The sequence below is a fragment of the Tiliqua scincoides genome, chromosome 4, assembly GCF_035046505.1.
Source record: "Tiliqua scincoides isolate rTilSci1 chromosome 4, rTilSci1.hap2, whole genome shotgun sequence".
NCBI classification, from domain to species: Eukaryota; Metazoa; Chordata; class Lepidosauria; order Squamata; family Scincidae; genus Tiliqua; species Tiliqua scincoides.
Window position 1 is genome coordinate 115,939,605 of NC_089824.1, and position 22,765 is coordinate 115,962,369.

The 22,765-nt window shown below is 44.7% G+C and overlaps 1 protein-coding gene across 1 annotated transcript in view; it reads left to right on the plus strand.

Annotated features, from left to right (window-relative positions):
- CACNA1E (calcium voltage-gated channel subunit alpha1 E) overlaps positions 1-22,765 on the plus strand; it is a 360,216-nt gene that overhangs the window by 223,922 nt on the left and 113,529 nt on the right. Inside the window, exons 16-20 of the mRNA XM_066623540.1 lie at positions 5,000-5,117; positions 7,238-7,305; positions 10,793-10,890; positions 15,877-15,933; positions 20,647-21,237. Of these exons, the coding sequence (XP_066479637.1) occupies positions 5,000-5,117; positions 7,238-7,305; positions 10,793-10,890; positions 15,877-15,933; positions 20,647-21,237 (932 nt within the window). The remainder of the gene's footprint in view (positions 1-4,999; positions 5,118-7,237; positions 7,306-10,792; positions 10,891-15,876; positions 15,934-20,646; positions 21,238-22,765) is intronic.

The following is a 22,765-nucleotide window of genomic DNA, read 5'->3' on the forward strand; positions in this document are numbered from 1 at the left end:
CTGTCCTGTATTTCACCCATGTGCTGGTTTAACCATTTCCAAACACTATTCTATGAGAAAGAACTGTTTGGTTCTGAAATTCCTGACATCTCTCTAATAGAGGTGCTGGAATGGTCCCCTGTATCCCAGGAAGAAATCAAAGAGTTAATCTGTCAGTTTAAAACAGGTAAAGCCCCTGGTCCAGATGTAATCTCACCAGATATTCTAAAAGTATATCCAGATTAGTGGGCCTCTACCCTTTCTGCCCTGTTTACTATGGTAGACAGGACTGGCTTAATGCCAGAGACCAGGACAAATGCCATTGTTGTCCCTATTCATAAAAAAGGGAAGACCCTGGTAAACCGTCTAATGACTGACCTATCAGCTTACTTTCTAATGTTGGTAAACTCTATGCTAAACACCTCTTAGCTAAGCTCACCTTCTGAATGACAAACCAGAAGATTCAGGGACTGGAACGGGTTCCAACAGTGCAAATCTACTTTGGACCACTGTATTACACTGTCTTATCTTATTGAGAAATGCTCCAAGGGGTCACACTTGCATTATTCATGGCCTTTTTAAGGGGGCTTTTGACTCAGTGGACAGGAATTTACTCTGGCACAAGCTGGCTATGCTGCAGATTGATAAGAGGCTCTTATTTCTTATTAGGAGATTGCATCAAAATACGACCTGCCAAAGTAAATGCTCCTATTCTGGGAAATTAACACCAGAGGAGTGAAACAGGGTTGTATTTTAGCATCTACCCTGTTTACTCTGTTTCTCACTGATTTAGCCCTTTTCTTGACAGTGGCAGATGGACACAGTCCTAAATTGAGACCCACTCATATTCCACTCTTGCTCTATGCTGATGTGTTTTATATGTGCCGATAAAGGATTCTGATCTGGAAGCAAGTTCTGTGAAACACACTTTGGTAGCAAGAGACAGGGGGAGGGGTGAAAATACCCCAAAACATGAGGGACCCACAGAATTACGCAGAGAAAAGAGAGGAAGACTAATAAAAAGAAACGTGATGACTAATGAATAGGGCATTGTTGGTGAATAAAAAATTAGGAGAAGTTTTTGTGACTTCAGATGAAAAAAAAAGTGGTGTTGCCATTTATGTTAAAGAAATCAAATTTATATATGCATTATAAGATGCATATATAAGATCAAAATTAATATATGCATTATAAGATGGATTATTGAACTTTGAGATGTAAGAAGAAACAGTAAAACAATGCATGATAAAATGGGCGTAAAATATAGGCCATAATATCACAATAGATCAATGGGAACAGATCTGGAAGCATAATAAAAAACTTACTAGAGCAACAAAGTTTATATTATTTTAGATATTATAGATAAAGAAAATGATATATACCGTATTTTTCGCTCTATAAGACGCACCTGACCATAAGACGCACCTAGTTTTTAGATGAGAAAAACAAGGAAAAAATATTCTGAACCAAATAGTGTAATAAAATATTTAATAAACTATAACAGAATAACATTTGAACCATGTAAAGTGAACAGCAGTCAACAGTGGCATTAAGAACCATTATCACTGTCATTAACAAATGGAGAGACTTAAAGGTTTGAGTACTCTAGTTTTCTGGAAATCCCAAGAACTCATCATCACTAGAGTCAGAATTTATGAAGCTCACAGAAGCAGGTGCACACAAATAGGGGATCACATTATCTTTCTGCTACAATGATGTTCTGCCAAATTCCAATCCACTGGGCCTCATGCCCGCTTAAGGCTGATCAGTCCCCCTTGTGCAACTCACCAGTGCAGCAAGCAAAAATGAGTCCAGTTCCAGTCCACAGATGCCAAGTAAATCAGTCCCATCATTCAGAGTTACCAAATCAGAGTCCAGAGCCAATAAGCCAAATTACAGTCCAAGGTCAGGTTCCAGGTAGGTCAGTTAAATCCATCAGGGTATCCAAGTCCAGCCACAGTCAGATTCCAAATTCAATAAACCCAGTCAGTCTCCCTCCTCCTCCCCCGCACTCCTTCAAAACCCACAAACCCTTTCTGCCTCTGGTACTCCTTATATCCCTGAGGGCCCTATTGCCTTCCAGTGGCTGCAGCTGTGCCCAGGATGCCCAGGCCTTACCCTTAAAGGGGCCACTGCTGACACCACATCTACCTCCTCACCAGATCTTCCTGGATTCCAATACAAGGGGGGGGGGAGAGCAAATCTCTATACAGACCAGTGCAAAAACAGGGGAAAGGTGTGGGGGAGGTAAGATCTTTGTATCTTGCATCACAGCAAGACCAATGCAAAACCCCTTGCACACAGAACCAACAGATGGAAGTGGGGGGGGGGTGCAGATCTCCATATATAGCAGTCCAAAAGCAGGGGAAAAGTGTGGGGGAGGTAAGATCTCTGTATAGGCATCACAGCAAGACCATTGCAAAACCCCTTGCACACAGAACCAACAGATGGAAGTGGGGGGGGGGCGCAGATCTCCATACATAGCAGTGCAAAAGCAGGGGAAAAGTGTGGGGCAGGTAAGATCTCTGTATAGGCATCACAGCAAGACCATTGCAAAACCCCTTGCACACAGAACCAACAGATGGAAGTGGGGGGGGGGCGCAGATCTCCATACATAGCAGTGCAAAAGCAGGGGAAAAGTGTGGGGCAGGTAAGATCTCTGTATAGGCATCACAGCAAGACCATTGCAAAACCCCTTGCACACAGAACCAACAGATGGAAGTGGGGGGGGGGGTGCAGATCTCCATACATAGCAGTGCAAAAGCAGGGGAAAAGTGTGGGGCAGGTAAGATCTCTGTATAGGCATCACAGCAAGGCCATTGCAAAACCCCTTGCACACAGAACCAACAGATGGAAGTGGGGGGGGGGCGCAGATCTCCATACATAGCAGTGCAAAAGCAGGGGAAAAGTGTGGGGCAGGTAAGATCTCTGTATAGGCATCACAGCAAGGCCATTGCAAAACCCCTTGCACACAGAACCAACAGATGGAAGTGGGGGGGGGGCGCAGATCTCCATACATAGCAGTGCAAAAGCAGGGGAAAAGTGTGGGGCAGGTAAGATCTCTGTATAGGCGTCACAGCAAGGCCATTGCAAAACCCCTTGCACACAGAACCAACAGATGGAAGTGGGGGGGGCGCAGATCTCCATACATAGCAGTGCAAAAGCAGGGGAAAAGTGTGGGGCAGGTAAGATCTCTGTATAGGCATCACAGCAAGGCCATTGCAAAACCCCTTGCACACAGAACCAGCAGATGGAAGTGGGGGGGGGGCGCAGATCTCCATACATAGCAGTGCAAAAGCAGGGGAAAAGTGTGGGGCAGGTAAGATCTCTGTATAGGCGTCACAGCAAGGCCATTGCAAAACCCCTTGCACACAGAACCAACAGATGGAAGTGGGGGGGGGCGCAGATCTCCATACATACCAGTGCAAAAGCAGGGGAAAGGTAAGTCAGCCCCAGTAGAGCCAATGGGGCTCACTCCCAGGGATGAGTGGACAGGAAAAAAGCCTGCCAGCGCCTCCTCTCCCAGGCAGGAGCCCGTCTCAGTCCCTGGGCTCCCTGGACTCACTCCCTAGGCTCGCTCCCTGGGCTCACAAGCCTGCCAGGGGCTCACTCCTAGGGATGCGTGGACAGGAGAGAAGCCCGCAATTGACTCATTTCGCCTGGAGATGGACTGGTAGCTCGAGGGTCGACGTAATGAGCACCCCTGCTCTAGGGGCTTGCTCAGCAAGACTGCCACCCCACCCCCGCTTTCCTGGGAGTGAGCCCCAGTGACTCTGAGACTTACTTCTGAGTAGACACGTGGGCTTTCTCAGCGAGCCTGCCATCCCCCCCCTTTCCTGGGAGTGAGTCCCAGTGACTCTGAGACTTACTTCTGAGTAGACACGTGGGCTTTCTCAGCGAGCCTGCCACCCCACCCACGCTTTCCTGGGAAGCGGAGCAGAGCGGGCAGGGGGCGGGGCCAGGGGCGGAGTTTTTTTTTTTTTGTTTGTTTTTTTTTTGCAGTATTCGCTCCATAAGACGCACACACTTTTCCCCCCACTTTTTTGGGGGGAAAAAGTGCGTCTTATAGAGCGAAAAATACGGTACCTAGTTTGTATGATTTTAACTGTAGTGAGGCTCTTATATGCTAGATATTGGAAGGATTCTAAAATACTAATGAAAAATGAATTAACAGAGAAAATAATGAATGTGATGGAAATGGAGACACTTTTAGAAGTTTTGGATTAACAATGAAAACAATGAAAGTGTGTTATGTTTTTTGTGTTATGTGTATTTGTTTATAGTTGTTTTTGAAAAATAAAAAAAATTAAAAAAAAAAGAATTACACAGAGAAAACAGGCAACTCTCCAAAAGAAATAGAACACACATAAAATGCACGGATTTTATGATATTGTATGTTTTGTACAGGAGATTCAAACAAAAGTTTTCTTATCTACAGTCTGAAATTAGTACAATCCAGCAAGAACGTACTCTGTAGCTTGATTCTCAGCACTCCTTTATTGGGTCTTTCTTTGCCTCAACTTCTTTCCTATGTGTTTAAGGGCACGATTCTAATCCCTTATGTCAGTGGTTTCCAGCACTGGCATAGCGGTGCCAATGGGACGTGTGCTGCATCCTGCAGTTGGGTGTCGCTCACGGAGTCCTCCTCAAAGTAAGGGAATGTTTGTTCCCTTCCCTCAGAGCTGCATTGCCCTTTTGTCAGTGCTGGAAAGCACTGACATAAGGGGTTTGGATTGCACCCTAATTTAGGTAGCATATCCACTTAGAAGAGAATGTATCACTTTTGTACAGTTGCTAGCATTGTGGGATCATGTTATGTATTTTTTTTTTATTAAATAAGAGATAAAGTATCTTAAACCCGATGAATAATGGACTCCAGGTAGAATACAGAAGGAGGAAGTGGCTCTCTTGTTTTAGCTATGTAGTTTGTTTTAGTGGCTTAATAGGATATCCAAGCCTTGAGCAGCAGCTTCTCTTGTGGGAAATAAGTCTGTTGTAACAGAACTGCTTATTTGCTTAGATCCTGACAGGTGAAGACTGGAATGAGGTGATGTACAATGGGATTCGCTCGCAAGGTGGCGTCCGCTCAGGAATGTGGTCATCCATCTACTTCATCATCCTCACTCTATTTGGAAACTGTATCCTTACTGCTGTATCTCAGCATTTCCCAAATGGTGGGTTGCAACCCCACTGCTGGGTTGCGACCAGTGTGTGGTGAGTTGCAACATACTTCTCAGAGTCACACTGCAGAGCATTCCTGAGAGCCTCCAGAGGCTCTTTCCATGTTGTGATGGGCCTGTGACCCACTCCATTGGCTTCTGCTGGCCTCAGAATGCCTTGAGAAAGTGACCAGAAGCTACTTGCGGTTTGTGCCTGCAACTTCTAGTTTACTTTCACAGGCATTCTGAAAACCGTGGAGGCCAATGGGATAGGTCATGGACCTGGCACAACCCAGAAGCAGCCTTCAGAGGCTCCCAGGAATGCTTTGTGGTGCAACATTGAGCATCGCAGAGGACGAAGTGGGTTGTGGCAATAAAAGAGTTTGGGAACCCTGGTCTATCTTTATACTGACCTGGTTCTGCTGTAACGTTTGTAGATTTCAGCATCTTGGAGAGCAGTAGTGTGAGCATTTGTCTTGAAAAGTATTGCTCATCATTTTCTTTAGGTCAGCGTTTCTCAACTTTTGTCTCCTGCAGTACCACTTCACATGGTCCACCTATCAGAAGCATCACCGAATAACTGAAAATGTTGTCATTTCCAGTTACTTCTGGATTGGGAGACTAGACACAACATGACAAACATTGGTAAGAGGCTCAAGGCGGATTGGAGGGCTTTTTCAAGTGCACAAAAAGTGCATGTTGCGGCTCTGCCTGCCAAGGCAAGCCTCCTACTTCTGCGTGTTGTGTTGCTGGTCTCATTGCCAGGAGGTTGGGATCTGGGGTTCCCGCACATACCACTGAACACCACCTCAAGTAGTGCAAGTGCCACTGGTTGAGAAACGCTGTTGTAGATTTTCAAGGCCAAATTAGGCACATCTCAAGAGATGCATGATCATCTGTCTGTCAGTGGCTTTTCTTTGGTTCTGAAATGCACCCATGGAGAACTGTAAACCAGAAGAGAGGTAGGGGTGCGCATTGCTCATGGACCATTTTTCAGATCCAAATTGCTGTCTCCAAGCTACTTTTTTCCCAGTAAGAGGAAAAATAGTGATATCCTGTAACTTTTCTCCAACAATTGGAAAAGCAGATGGGGAACATCAGTTTCGATTAAGTTAAACCCACCTTCCTCTACCTGTACCATACTCCTCCTGATACTCTTATCTGATTTGTAGCTGCTGCTGACTGTTTTTCAGTTTTCAGAAGCAATAAGATGACTGATCATCCATCTTACAGGATCTTGTCTAGTATGGTTCTCATTCTGCCCTGCATCTCTGCCCACTTGATTGCACTTTTAGTCATAATTCACCCACCCCCTTCAGTGAGTTATAGACAAGTTGGAGCACTGCCATCTTCCTGGACTGAGATCCTGTGAAATCAAATGTTGAAGAGACATGTAGGAGCAGCCCTATGTTTGAAATTGGAATACCTGAGACCTGAATGATGGCAATATAGCTGACTGAATTTCATGCCCACATTTCATTTCATTTGAACAATCTGAAATTAAAATCACATGCCCCATCAGCACTGCCATTCCATTGGAAGCACATTGCTGACTTGGAAACTTTCCCTATGATCTGCCCATCCCATGTAATCTTTCAACCTATACTGATGCAGTAGCCTCCAAACATGGGAAAGTTGCAACTACATCCACTACTAAGCCTTTTCCATAAAGAGGGGGTGGTTGGATAATCCTGCCTATGCTCTACCTGCTTGGTTTATCGCAGTGGTTCCCAAAGTCCTACTTGGACTTTGTAAGTATTTGTAGGGGAGTAATATTTGCAGGGAAGTGGGCAGAAACATGATCAGAAACGTGCTGCTGCCGGGGAGGGAAGGTTTTTTAAACTTACCTGGGGGTCGCTAAAGCTCTCTGGAAGATCTGGAGAGCCTGCTACCCCCTTTGCAGCTCTCCCAGCAGCTTCAAAATCCTGATGACAGCAAAAAAAAACAACAAAACCCACACTTCCTGTTTTTTTCATGAAGCTGGAAGTGGTTTTTTATCCTGATCGTGTTGTTGCTGATTTCTGGTTCCCCTGGTCGCGATCCACCAGTTTGGGAACTATTGGTTTATCATATACTTCAATCACCCTTAACTACTTTAGATACCCTGCTTAATGTATTCTTGGCTATCGCTGTGGACAACCTAGCTAATGCACAGGAACTAACAAAGGTAAATATACCTTCCTACATCATTTACTTAAAAAAAATACATTAATGAGTGACACAGTAAGGTAGGTATGTAGCACAGAGAGTAAAATTCAACAATTCAACATACCCTTTAAGTTCCAAACAAAAGGTGCCACCACTGCTTTTGGCAGCTGCCAGAAATTCCGATTTTTTCCTTTTGGTTTACTTCTGTGAACTTTTGGGATGGCTGACCAATCCTTTCTTCAGAGAGAAAAAGCAAACAATTCACATTACTGTTTTTTGGGACACGAGATGATTCTTTACTTGTGTATGTTTCTCTTAATAATAGTGCCCTTCCGCAATTTTTTTCAGTGAGGTTTCCACAGAAAAACTTCCCTGGGACGGTTCTCTCATCTCTTTGTTTACCCTCTGAATAGAAATTATAACTCTCTCTTATTTCATTACAAGGATCAGGGTATATTTGCTAATGTCTGCTAGTACTTTGACAATGCAGTACCACAATGTTGCTCATTTTTCCTCTGATTTCACCACCATCACCGCCGCCCTCTGTTGCAAATATAACTAACAATTATGAGTTGGGACTATGCCAAGGAAGATTTTACTGGGAATTGTTGTGTGGTCATATTCCAAGATCCCACATGGTCTGCAATGAGCTAACTGAGCCACTGAAGCCTCCGTTGCTTTCAAAGCATCATGTCGGTAAAAATGGAAAAGTTCCATTTCATAATGCTGATTTTCAACATTGCTTCATCAGCCGTTCATTCTTCCTGGACGTTGAGCAGACCAGCAAGTACAAAACACACCTCTGATATGGTTAATATGAATAAAATGGAGCAGAATAATCAATTACCTAGTCTAAATGCCCTTTGGGACTGACAAATACGCATCTCTTCAAAAGATGAGAAGGGGCTGCAACATTGTACCCACAATGTACTGTATTAAAATTGACATGGGGGGCAGGAGGGGGCAGTAACTCACTAAAGGTGTAAGTAAGTTATAGACTAACTTCTGTCAGTACCACACTAATTACAAAAGACAATTGCCCCAGGAATGGTCTCAGCGTGGGTTTTTTTATTACAAAAAGCATTTTTTACCAAAGCATATGCAATGTACAGAAAGTGCCATCAAGAATTTATTACTATGAGTCCTGCTGTATCGTACCCAGTACTGTACTCTGGCTAGCCAGATGCCTCCAGAAAGCTCATAAGCAAGCTTGAAAGCAATCACTCTGTCCTGTTAGTTGGTGGTCTGCAGCATCTGGGTCCCTTTTAGGAAGAAGGGCGGGATATAAATAAAGTTTATTATTTTATTATTATTTATCTGGCATTCCTTGTAATGCTGCCTCAGAACTAGGAAGTTCCATGCAGCCATCCTGATTAGTAGCCACCAATAGGCCTTCTCCTCTATCCATTTGCCCAATCCCCTTTGAAAGCCATTGGCATCACTGGCTGCCACCCCACATTTTGGCAACAAATTCCTTCACTTAATTATAGGTAATTACTCTCCTGTGAAGGAAGAATGCTTCCTTTTGGCTGTTCTGAACCTAATGATCATTGGGGAATCATGAGTTTTTGCATTATGAGATGGGGAGTATCTACTTCTAGCCTGAAGAAGCTTTGCAAAAACCAGCTGACTTTGAAAAAAATTGAAAGTGGAATAAATGTGCCTAACTTCCAATGAACGATGTTTAGGACTAGGGATGCTAGGCTAGCAGACTAAGGGCACAATCCTAAAGCACCCTTGGACCGGCGCAAGTCCCTTGTGCCAACCCATGAAGGTCGCAAATGTACCGTAAAGTACGTTTGCGCCTCCTCAGGAGCAAGTCGCGCCAATGCGCGGAGGTGCGCTGGAGCATGGAGGCTGCATCCATCCTCCACGCCAGCTTGCCCCAAGTAGGTTGCCTCGGCGGAGTTCAACTGATGCAGGGGTCTGAAGAGGGTGGGGAGGAGGCGGGGAGTAGGCAGAAGGGCGGCGTTGAGGGGCGAGGGGAGGGCGGGCGGACAGCGGTCCTGGGGGCGAGCAGGCAGGCGAGGAATGGGAGGCGGGGCTGGGACCTGGCTGTTATGCTGAATCCCAACCCCCTTCCCTGAGCAGTGCAGAGCAGCTGCAAGCCACTCCAGTCTCCAGTGCAAGATAGGATTGTGCTGCACGATGGCTTAGCAATCAGTTCCAGTCTAGTAGCTCTGTGTAATAATGTGTTGTGGAAGTGACCTCTGTACAGTTCTATTTACAGCTCTATGTATATCTACTCTAATGTCAGTCTCAAATACAGGTTGAGTCTGTATTGAGTCTGAAGAGGGTTCCATTCCCAGAACCCAAGTGGATGCCAAAATTTGCATTAAAGGAAATCCATATAAAAAACAATGTCTCTTTTCTCAGCAATTTAAAAACAGCCTTGCTTACCTTTGTAATGCAGGACAAAGGCATCAGGCAGACAATCCATCGGTCATTCTCTCCCCAGACACTTAGGCTTCACTCCAAGGCTGTGACCCCTCCCTTCACCAAGAGCACAGCTCAGGGAAAGAATACAAAGAGAAGGTGATAATCACTTCCACTTTGTGTCGGAGGAAGGGAGTGCCTTGTAGTGAAGCTATTCTAAGTACCTGTAAAGAAAATGATTGACAGATTGTCTGCTGGTTGCCCTCTCCCGCATTAGCAAGGCTACTGTTAAAGAACATTTTTCCTTTAATTAAAAGGGCTCTTCTCATCACATTGAGATAAAACCGCAGGTGAAAAATCTGTGAATAATTTTATACCTCTGTGTTTGTGTGTGTGTATCTGTGTCTGTGTCGAACAGGTGGCTGGACAGGGAGGCTCAGAATCTGGTGGAGCAAAGCTCCACCAGTTCCATCTCCATCCTTTCCCACTCTCTCCCCACCGCACCTCCTCCCCACCCTCTCCCCACCTCCCTCCGCCTCTCCCTGCCCCAGAACGTTTTTTCTCATGCTCCCACCTAGCTCTTGGCTCCCTGATAGTCCATGCACTGGTGCTCCACTAGTGCTAGCCCAGCACCGGCCAGCCCTGAGCTAGCACCGGCAGTGAGCTGGTGAAGACTGCATAGGATTGGTCCTTAAGTCAATAAGAACTGAAGGGGCTAAACCCTCAAGTATTTCAGTCTGATAACCAGAGTTGCCAGGTTGCAACTTGGAGGACTGCACTGTTGGTGAGAGAGAAAACAGCTATCACTTCCCCTTTTTCATGACACCTTGGTCATATCTTCTTTGACAGACAAGGGGAGGGGAGAGCTGATAGGTGCAAGAAACCACAAGTGCCTTATTTTCTGTTCCATCATCTGTTATTTGATTTTTCTCTGTAAACCGCTTTGTGAACTTTTAGTTGAAAAGCGGTATATAAATACTGTTAAAAAAAAAAAAAAAATTCCATCAGGGAATTTAAAAGTCACCGCAGAATTCTGGTCACAAACTGGCAACCCTACAAGCCTCAGCAGTTTACAGCATGTGTAAAATTGCAAGCTCTCCTTTTAACCAGCACTTTTGTCCTGCATTTAGGATGAACAAGAGGAAGAAGAGGCTTTTAACCAGAAGCATGCTCTTCAGAAAGCCAAGGAAGTCAGTCCCATGTCTGCTCCCAATATGCCTGCAATAGAGTGAGTTGCCAGCCTTGTCCCTCATAGGCCATCATCTCTCCCCCATCCTCGCACTTGTTGCAGTCATGCAGTCTTTGGGTTCACATAAAAAAGATACAGCCCTATATACAGTATCTGTTGAAAATTTGCTTAAAGCGATATTTGAGTTAATGTCATGGGTCCTCTTCAGGTAAAAATCTGAGGAATTTCAAGGAAAACCAAATGCATTTAGAAAAGACTATCAGATTTCTCACAGGGATTCTGTACATCTCCAAGTTACCATCAAATTTCATGTGAAGCCAAATGTGGAGTTGATTTTAATGAAATACTTCAAGTGAAATACCTAACAAATTTCAAAGGAAGACGGGTTTGATAAGAGATGGCAAAACTCATCAGAAAGGTTATGCGTAGCCATGACCTTTCTGTTAAATTTTACTAACGCTTGTCCTACCCTGTGCAAAGGGCCACAGCAGTATCAGACTTGTGAACAGTCATACAAAGAACTCTTAGTACCATGAATTGAACTAGAGTGACTGAAGATTAGGCTGATGTGAAAAAAAGATTTCTGTCTTATCAACTTTTAAGAAGATTTTCTCCATTCCAGTGCAAGTGCCTGAATAACACGTACACTTGCTCCCACACTGTAAACATTTTCACAGTGTAGGAGCAAGCCCCAAGAGAACAGCATCCATACTGCACCAAGTAGTAGCAAATTGACTTTAATCTCTGCATAGCTAGGCACAGTCTTGGTGTCAGTTTGCATGCTCACACCATGCAAGCCATTTTGCAGCAAGCCATTTACATGGGACAAGTCACTATGCAGCGAGGTAATTTATCCATGCCGGAGCAAGATGTTTGTCTCTCAACTTGAGCTAAAGTTTTGAAATTTGAGGTTGGAGTGGCAAAACTTAGGAGGAAAAGATACTCTTCCTTCAACAATTTCTGAGCAGCGATAATGATAATGCAATGATAATGAATAAAAGCACTTTCATTAATGCAGCCCTTACCCTCCTAGCAATGCCTCTGTTTCCTTCACTTCCACTCCTCAGGCAACTGGCTGTTGGAGCAATTTTCAGGCAAGGAGGGATATGTGAGCTCCCTTAAGTTATCCGTTCTCTAGAAGAAGTGTGTGTCGAGTTGGGGGCCGGTTAGGCTGATTTCTCCTTGCCATGATGTTCAGCTGGTGGGCGCAGGGATACAATCTCCCAGTGACCCTTAGTCCTCTGGGCCAATAGCTGAGACTGGAGAATGTCTCCCCTCAATTCTCTAGTCCGAAGGCAGTGCTTTATGTTTCAAGTCATGGCCAGGAAATATGGCATGGAAAGTATGATGCCTGAAGGATGATCAATGTATACACGCTGGCATATATAGACCTGAATATGAGTGTGTGCTGTCCACAAGAGTTGTATGGTGAAGTTCAAAGTTCTTCTAGGTTTCTTTCTTTAGTGAAGTGTCTTCATGCGGGATGGTTTGCAGTTAGCATGTTCCAGACATGACGTATGTATGGGAGGCTTACTTTCATGAATAGCAACAGACTAGATGAGTTTTCATGTATGATGTATATGGCACTAGCATGGACGGATCTTAGTGCATTACAGCAGTGCTACTCAAAGGATCTGCTGTCACAGACCAGCAATTTTGAGCGAGGGAGAGTGCCAGTTCATGGCACATCGGAAAACAAATTTGCCAGGTTTCCACAATGAGACTGTCATAGTTTGGCTTGCATTCAAGTCATGCTGCAAGCCTTCAGAGAGTTTTAGCAGGAAGTACCAGGAGACACGCCCCAGACCAGCAGCTGGTGAAACATGGACCAGCAACCCGGATCACACTTTTTAGGAGCACTGCCTTACAGCATGCCCACCCTTATGTTACTGGAGTCAAGTAGAGCAGCAATGACACCACTTCTGTGACATCTTGATTAGGGAAGAAATATATGCATACAGTATCTACTGCACATATGATTCATGAATAGTCTGGCAAATGAATATATTTTTTGCACTGATATGCATGCGTTTCATATGCCTGAGTGAAAACTGCAAATATGATTATACAGGACAAAGGATGCTGTTTTACTATCACTTAAAGCTCTCAGGCTGGGTCTAGCCTGAGTTTTTTCCCATGGAGGTTGTGTGCCAACTCCAAGTCGCTCCACCATTTTCCTGGGCAAACTACAAGAAAGACTTCCTGAAATGTGAGGGCAACTTTCACAAGGACCTTCACTACTATGAAAAGCCATCCCCTTTTGATGTCTTTTGTAGGGGCATTGCAAAGTTCACCCATTGTGGAGAAGCGGGTGTCAGGGAGGAGGGAATGTGCCTTCATTGCCAAGGTAATCAGACTGATGTGTCCTGCTTCAGCAAGCATGCACAACCAAAGTGCCACAGTGTGTGAAGGCAGGGAGTGTCCATTCAGTTGCCTCAACAATGAGAACACACTCCTCCCCCACCACACCCATTCAAACTAAGGGTAATGCATTTGGCATAGTTTGCTCACAGACAATATAATGTAATTAAATCTGGTGTCTGTGTGGCACCATGACATCCTCATATTCATATGTGATACCTAATTGACTAGAGTCACTTAGAGAAAGAAAAAGAAGCCCTAATAAAAGTGGGGGGGGGGGGGAATGACACCAAAGTTGCAGCAGATTCATTGCAAACATGCTTTTAAAATATATGAATATTCATAAAGTTATGGGGCTTTCGGGGAACACTTTGCCCTCTCCTTAAAAGCACAGCTTTTGACCCCAAAATGTTTATGGGAGAATATTTGGTATAACCTTAATCTACACTGTGTTGCACAAACAGACCTATTGTTGTAGCCCAGGACAATTGCTGAGGTGAGCCCTTGCTCTGAAAGTTGCATGACTGCAAGAATGGTATAAGCTACTCCCCCCTTTTAAACCTTCCTTTCTCTACATCTAATTGTTTGCCAGGAAACCCCTACCTATCTACCACAGAACACTTGTGTGTACATGACTATTGATTGCCTTGTTCTAGAGCAGGGGTGCCCAAACCCTGGCCCTGGAGCCACATGCGGCCCTCAAAGCCTCTCAATGCAGCCCTCAGGGAGCCCCCAATCTCCAGTGAGCCTCTGGACCTCCGGAGATTTGTTGGAGCCCGCACTGGCCCAATGCAACTGCTCTCAGCGTGAGGGCGACTGTTTGACCTCTCGCGTGAGCTGTGGGACGAGGGCTTCCTCCACTGCTTGCTGTTTCACATCTGTGATGCAGCAGCAGCAGCAAAGGAAAGGCCAGCCTTGCTTTGTGCAAGGCCTTTTATAGACCTTGAGCTATTGCAAGACCTTCATTCATTCACATAAGTTCATCTTTAATATATTCATTTATATAAACTTATGTAAATTTATTCAAATTTTAAATGGAAATTAATTCTTTTTTTCCCTGCCCCCCCGACACAGTGTCAGGGAGATGATGTGGCTCTCCTGCCAAAAAGTTTGGACATCCCTGTTCTAGAGCATGAAGTCAGTTCACATGGACCACTGGCCAAACTTATTGGGCTTCATTGTTGTCCCAAATGGACTACGCCCTGCCTAGAAGACCATTGTCTTTTTGCTGTGGCTGCACATTTCAGAAGATTGATTTGAGTATCAAATCAAAAGTATGCAAACTGTCAGTAGACTTGCATACTGCTGGTATTTGTTTCAATGTAAAACCCCTGATATGTTTCCAAGGAATCACAGCATTCCCTGGACTAATGAAAAGCACTACTATAGATAATGGTTTGTCTGGGAGAATTACACTGCTGCTTGCTTTCAGTATACATGGTATCTTATGACTGTTCCTTCTGTTTCCTGCCATGTAAGGAAGCAGCAGAACGAGTAAGTGTAGCTAGAGTTCTAAAGGGGGTGCAATTACAGTTGCATCCATTTAAGATGCTTTGATGCTTCTAAAACAATGGTATAATGTTAAGAAAATTACTCTCTGTGTGTGTAAGCCATTTGTCTGTCTTCGGGCGCAATCCAGAGGCACTCTTGGGCTGGTGCAATTCGCTTGCGCCAGCCCAGGAGGGTCGTAAATGTGTCATAAGGCACATTTGCGCCTTCTCAGGAGTCAGAAAGGCCAGTGCACAGAGGCATGCTGGCCTGTGGAGGCTGACCCAAGCCTACATGCCAACGGAGGCACCGAGCCTTGTGTCAGCCCAGCTGGGCTGACGCAAGGCTCTGGGGTGGGTAGAAAGGAGGCATCCCAGGGTGAGGGTAGGGCGGGCGGTGGGTGGCCCCAGGGGGTGGGTGGGTGGGGAGTGGGAGGCAGGGCTGGGATCCAGCAGTTATGCTGGATCACAATCCCTGTTCCCAGGGAGTTTGGAGCAACTTCAAGCCGCTCCACTCTCCTTGGAGACCCATAGGGGCCAGGGTGCCTTACCCAGAAGTAAGGGGAAAAGTTTGCCCTTACCTCTGGCTGAGCCTCTTGGCTTGCCTGTTCCAGTGCAGGATAGGATTGCAACCTTAAAGAACTTTGCTGTAAATTCTTTGTGCCTTAGAAGGGGGTCTATATATATATATCGTCAGGCCTGACTGATATCTTGTATTCCAGATGTCTGGGGTCTGAGGCAAAAGTCTTTGCCAACCTTGCTGTGTGAGGTTCTTATCTTCAAATGCTAAAGATCATCTCAGGCTTCACATGGGTAAAGCAAACCCTCCCACTGAGTTTTGACCCTCTCACAAGACTCAGTTCTGCATATAAGTAAATGCAGAACAATAATTCCCAAGTATCTCTTTGTTGATAGTCATTCAGCAATCATTCCTGACTATCACTTGTGAACTAAAGCCCTTTCCCAACTATACATAAATGAATATGGCCCCCTCTCCTGTATTGTTAATGTATCATGTTCACTATTTGTATAGAAGAAGTAGATTTGGAATGCATTCTGTGCACATGTTAAGACTACATGTGGTTTTCTGCTTGCACATGTGGGGAATTGTATGTACTGGTAGTGTTGAGATCCAGCAACATTACCATGCACTGAACCACTCATTTTTCTTCTCCAGAAGGGACAGAAGGAGGAGACACCACATGTCGATGTGGGAACCACGCTCCAGCAATCTGTATGTGTGCATGTGATTGTATGTTGTGAGAGGTTTTGTGTGTGTTTGTGTGTGTGTGTGTGTGAGTGAAAAAGAATTACTTCAGATTTGAGTGTGTAGATGTTGCTCTGTGCTTATGCTGTATGTGTGGTTGTGTTTCTGTTCATTAGTGTGCAGGGACTGAATTGTAAAAGTTGGGGCCTACAAATCTGTGTGTTTGTTTGTGTGTTTGCATTGTGTGTTGGTGTGTGATATACCTGTTTTAAGTGGCTATAGGTTCTGTGTGTTCCCTTCTCTAGCAGTAGAGGGAGGGCATCCTTGCACAGGTTATACCTTCTACCCCTTCCTTGAGACATAGAGCCATGTCACCTTGTATCTTCTCCCTGACCCTTCAGGTGACCACTCCCAGTTCCAGTTCAGTCCAGCAAGCAGGGTCATGACTGTGTTCTTAGTCTTCTCCTTTCTTTACATCTTTCTCTATTCCTTCACTGCATAAAGGAAAGGAACAGAATTAAATATGCCTAGGGATACCTAGGATGGGATGCCTCTGGCTCCCTCTCAGAGAATACAGCCTTTTTAACAGTCAGGATGACTGCATCTAGAGAAGTCTTCAGAGTGCTGTTCATGAAACTCCAGGGGACCAAACCAGCCAGGCCTAAAAGAGAGCAGGCCAGGGACACTTCTGAACCCACAAAAAGCAGCAAGCCCTGCCCCCAGATTCCAGGGGCTGTATTCCAGTATGACTGACAATGCAGCATGGAAAGCACCACAGGGAAAGGACTCAGCAGCAGTTCCAAAAGGCTGGGTTACTAAATGTTGTGAAGATGGAGGAGGTTACTTGTGATTCTGACACTGCAACAACAGCTGAGAAAACCCAATAGCACCAATCAGTATCAACAGAGCAGCTTATTTTAATTGATGCAGCACTGAACCAGTGGTGCATTTGCTATGCAGTGTTCCGATAGCCAGCAGGAACCAAATCACTGCACACAGGGCAGACCAAACAAGAGAGACACCCCAAGAAGCCCTCTGCACAAAGTGAACCCACTGGAATGAACAAGTTGTTTCTTGAATTCACCTTGACAAGTCATATAATTTCTTATCCTGGGTTTTCCAGAGGTGATGAATTCTGAGTGAAAAGCTCCAAGTAAGGGTCTGTGATAAAGGGAGTCTCCTCTTCCTTGTCCTCTTGTCCTCTTAGGTCATCAGAGAAGGCCTATTTACACCGCCTAGGGAGGTACGTGGGGCGGTGGCTAGAAATAGGACCTTCTCAGTAGTAGCACCAACGCTATGGAATTCCCTTCCCCTTGACTTGAGAATGGCTCCCTCTCTTGAGACTTTTCGGCGAGGCCTGAAGACCCTTCTGTTTAAACAAGCCTTCTGAGTTCTTGACCTTTTTAACATCTTTTCAACATCTTTTAATTTTTTACAGGCCTGATTCTTTTATGACTTGCTGCTCTATGCTCTTTTTACCTTTTACAACTTTTTATCTGACTGCTGTTTTTACGATATATGTTAATATGCTTTTATCTCTTTTTAAATTATGTTTTTAATCTGTTGTAAACCACCTTGAGTCCCTTCGGGGAGAAAGGCGGGGTAAAAAAATAAAAATAAAATAAAGTTGTTGTTGTTGTTGTTGTTATTATTATTATTGCTTGCACCATTGGGGCAGCTCTGCCTCAAGGGGTTGTTGAGGGAAACCCCTTCCCCAGACAATCCCTTCAAGCAGCAAGACTAAAGATGATGCCAAACCCAGGCTTTGTTTCTTCCATTCCTGGAACTTCATCTGGCATTCTGACATAGCACAAACCTCTTCCAAATTGATATTTATTATTTTTATTTTATTTTTCATGTTTTTATACCACCCTTTCTTCAAGAGCTCGGGGCAGTGTACATAGCTGCTCCTCTCCTTTTGTCCTCAGAACAACCCTGTGAGGTAGGTGAGGCTGAGAGAAAGTGACTGGCCCAAGGTTACCCAGGAAGCTTTGTGGATGAGGGGGGATTCAAACCTGGATCTTCCAGGTCTAAGTCCACCTCCCATACCACTATACCACCCTGCCTCTCATCTTAAGTGATGGCTACATCCTGGATTTCATTCACCACCTCCAGATCACATTTCTCTATCACCAGTCTCAAGAAAAAAAAGAAAAAAAACCTGTTAATGCACAAGGTTATCAACCACATGCTTAGACATGCAGGCACAGACCCTAAAGCAAGAACAGCATACCAGAATCTACTCAATTTTGTTTATTGTATCCAAGAAAAAAGGCTACTGGCGAGCCATCGTGGATCTCAAGAGGCTCAACCATTTCATTAAGTTGAGGAAATTGCACATGAAGACATTGAAAACTTACCTGGATCGTTGTGCCTTGAGGAATTCTTCGTCTCCATGGGCTTGACGGAAGCATACGTATGCATTTTCATCCATCCAGAAGCACTTTGCTTATAGAGGCCAACACTTTGTGTTCAGGGCATTTCATCCATGCTTTGAATGTTCACCAAGATTATGATGGCATTTGTGGAACACTTGAGATGCCAAAGGATCTATTTACTTCTGTATTTGGACCACATCTTTTTTAGGCATCCATCTGTCTATCAAGCATGCCAAGACAAACAAATTAGTCTCAGCTATCTGTGGTTTCATTGTCAATCTTCAGAAAAGCTCCTTGCATCTGACTCAGATACTAGCGACATCTAAGAGCCGTCCTTGACACTGAGCAGGTTGAATTTCACACCCATCAGGGCCAAGATCCAGAACCAACTCAAAGCCATTCTGAAGGGCTCATCAGCAGACGTTTGTGCACTATCATGTCTCCAAGACTCTGATAGCAGCCACAGAGTGCATACTGTAGACCAGGTTCCACTCTAGACCCCTTCCATTCTAGTTAGAAATCTCAGTGCAGCTCCACTTGCAAATCCTGTACCCTGTCTGATATGAAGCTCTCTCAGGGTGTGGCTACTCTCTGTGCTTCACAAAGATCAAAAAGATTGTGAGTTCTAAAAGGTGCTCACTTAGCAATTCATAAAATCCCACTCTCTTTACTCACTCTCCTGCTTCTACAAGCACAACTTCAGCAGGCATAGATCTGAGATTGCTATTGACACTTGGCAAATTGGAACTGAGAGTGGCCTCCCAAGGGGGTGGGGAAAAGATTCAAGGTCACATGGCCCTGTCTCTCAAGGAGTAAGTAGCAGGGACAGCTTGTACAAGGGTTCTCTCCTTGCCTGCTAAGGAGAAATGCATCATGGTTAGTCCATTCTATTATGTATATGTATATTTGTGAACATGCAATTAAAGGTTGCACTGCCTTCGGGGAGAAAGGTGGAATATAAATCTAATAAATAAATAAATAAAATACTGTGTGTGAGTGTGTGTGTTTGCTGATTTGTGTCAAGCAGTGTGTGTTTGTGTGTATATGTATGCTTGTATTGGTATGTCTGTCTTCATAGTTTTCCAGTGTGAAGTTATTTAATATAAACTCAAGAAACCACCCTCAGGATGGTCAGTGTTATAGAGCATACATGCATACAGCAGAAGGTGTCTTTTTCTAGGATCTCAAAGTCCCTTTTGCAATATCTAGTCAAGAAGGACAGTGAAGATATATGAATAATGTATCCATATTATTCATTATTCATATTATTCATGTATCCATATTATTATGAAAGAGAGAGAGTCTGGCTTTGTAAATCGGAGCTGGAGATGAAGCACCTTCACTAAGGCTGCAGTCCATTTTCAAGGGAGTAAGCCCTGCTGACCACGGTGGGACTTACTTCTGAGTGGACATGCATAGAACTGCGCTGTAAGAATACTCTTGCCTCAGAAGCTCAATCCTAGGAACTGGGAATGTTAGATTATCTGGCAGCCCGATCTTAGGCATGCTTACTCAGGACTAAGTCCCACTTTGTGCCACAGGGATTTGTTTGTTTAGGATTTCAGCCATACAGAATGGAGTGTAATGAGAGGAGAAGAGCACAGACACTGCTAGGCTTTTGAGACGTCTGGAGAACCTAACCAACCAGCCTCGATGCATTTGCTCCAAAGCTCTGATGCTGAACCCTTGGAGCATCATTCTCTGCTGAACTTGGCATTGCATGCCTCCTCTCTTGCCGCTCCTGCTGCATCCCCTGCATAATTTCCTAGGACCCCTTCCATAGCCGGCTAGTCACCTGGCCACCCTTTGCAGAGCAGTAAAGAAATGCCCCCATTTTCCCGTTTGTTTGGCCAATCCTGATTGGCCCTTGTGTTTGCTTGCAACAGTAGCCCATCCGTGCCAAGATCGTGCCTGTCCTTGAAAATGCACTTGTTTCACTGCGTTGTAGATTTGTTCAAATTAATGTTTACCCATATATGTACAGGTCATATGTTTCAGTAATGTATATGTGGGGGTGGACAGTGTAAAAACTTTTCTCCATCATGATCTTCTGCATTCATTTCCCTGTTGCTTGGGGCTTGTTGTCATGTGTCCAATTAAATGTGGGGTGGGTTGGTTTCTGGTTATTTGTTGGTCTCATACAAATGGGCCTGATTCTCTCATGATCCTGCAGACTGTGTGATTTTGAAGGGGGAGAAATTCCTTTATCTGTATTGGGTATTCTCTAGATGCAGGGAAATGGAGAAACAAGCCCCAATATGTGTTCTGAATGGCCCCAGGTGCATGTTATTTGTACTGGTCTGTGTTCTTGTGTTTCTGACAGGGCACAGATGGACTGAACCCCTTTGTTTTCCTTTCCCAGGAGGGAGAGGAGAAGGCGGCATCACATGTCTGTGTGGGAACAGCGGACTAGCCAGCTCCGCCGGCATAGGCAGATGTCTAGTCAGGAGGGTCTCAATAAAGAAGAGCCTCCTTTGCTCAATCCTCATGCCAGTATTTTTCGGAGGAGAAAGCTGCTGGAAGGTGCTGGCCTTGAAAAGAATGAGGAGGGAAGATCAGAGCGGATGCATGGTGAAGGCCTGGGGCAGCAAATCTTGGCTTCCAATCCCTGCCCAAACATCAAGGAAGACCAGAGAGCCTCATCTCCTCGAGCCAAGAGGGACTGGGAGGAGTGGCATCACAAATCGTTCCATGGGAACTGTGAACCAAACGAGCAGGAGGGTGGAGGCAGTGTGAACTTTGAGGACAGGGTCCGGCTCAGGCAAAGTCAGAGGCGCAGTCGCCATCGCAGGGTGAGGACAGAAGCCAAAGAGAACAGGGCAACTGGCCAAGAGACGTGCCCAGAAGGGGTCGGTTCAGCAGAGGGAGCTCAGAATGGGGAGCAAAAGAAGAATGAAGAGGAAAAGGAGGCCTTAATTGAAAAGGAGGAGCAGATGGTTGGCGAGTCAAAAAAGTGAGTGACACAACACCCTTCTCTGCTGACTCCTGCAGTAAATGTTAGCCAGACCCTGATAGACTCTGCCTTTTCTATTTGGTTGCCTTTGTAGGGTAATTGCTGTCGGCTGCAGTCCTATATGCTGATATGAGAGTAAGCTCCATTAGTAAGCATATTTAATGTCAGGCTGCAAGCTTTTAAGTGGTAGGGATCTTTGCTGACTCATCATTGGATGCTTGGTAATAGCATTATGCTTTCAGATTATCTAGGAATAATGGCAGTTATCATTTGACCAAGGTAATCTGCAAACTGCTGTTTTAACAATACTGTTAATAATAATAATAATAATAATAATAATAATAATAATAATAATAATAATAATAATAATAATAATAATATGACATTTCAGGGCTGCAGAGTTTCTTTTGGGCTCCTTCCCTTCTCCATTGGATCATAATTTCAAAGAATCCTTTGGTCATAATTTCTGCAGTTACAATATTTAAAACTATATAAGCTGATTCAAAACGTGAACGCTAGTCTTCATACCATATATGCAGGCATTTTCTGAAATCCCAGGAAATTTCCAACTCATCTCCTTTGGCTCCCTGGCTCCCTTTTCAACCCCAGGCTCAGGTACCCCCCTGTCATGGGCCCTGGTGAAATTGGAAAATGTAAGATCACTGGAAATGTGTGGGGGGAGAGGGGGGTTCTTTTGGCTCCTGGGCCCAGGTACAATTTACTTCACTCCCCTGCTCGTGGGCCCTGCCCTACTGTATTGACTCACAACAGTCTAAGAACTGGATTCTTACATTCATACCAAGCCAGACAGGTGGACAACCCTTGTCAATGCTTGGATATGAGACCAGAGCAAATGCAGAAAGGGGGAACTCATTATCCCATTTTTTAATAACCTTTGCATGTTACCTTGATTTATTTGTGGCATTGGATTATTGGGGTCAGCTGAGCTTCTTGACTTCCTTGCTTTTGGGAATCAGGTGCTCTTCATGGTCCACTAAACTGGCTCAATGCCAAGATCTTTGTTTACTGGTTAGCTGATGAAGAAGAAAAAGATGTCAACAACAATAGAGCAATAATGCTTGCTACCTTGAACTCTCTTGGAAACTTTTTTCAGGATGCCGCTCCCATGCAGGAGACTCCCTTGGAGATAGAAAGGTCAAATCATGGGGGGTGGGGCTGTGGGGAGATCAGGCATTTTTACCACAGTGGCCAGAATCAAGGACCAGGCGATTTCTTGCCTGGCCTGATAGACGTTTTGCAAAATACTTTCACACCCATCAGACTCTGCTGCTGAGCCACCAAGCACAGTTCATCTCTGCTCCAACCTCTTTTAGGTGCCACTAGGCTCCACGTACCAAATCCAAGTGGAAAGGGATGCAGAGGTGGGCAGTGTGTCTTTGTAGCTTCATTTCTAATGCCTTTGCATGTTTACAAGACATACTGCTAGTACAGTTCTCACACAGATTTGTGTGAGAATATTAGAAAATGCATTAATTCTGTATTAACAATCTGAGAGGCTAAGAATTCG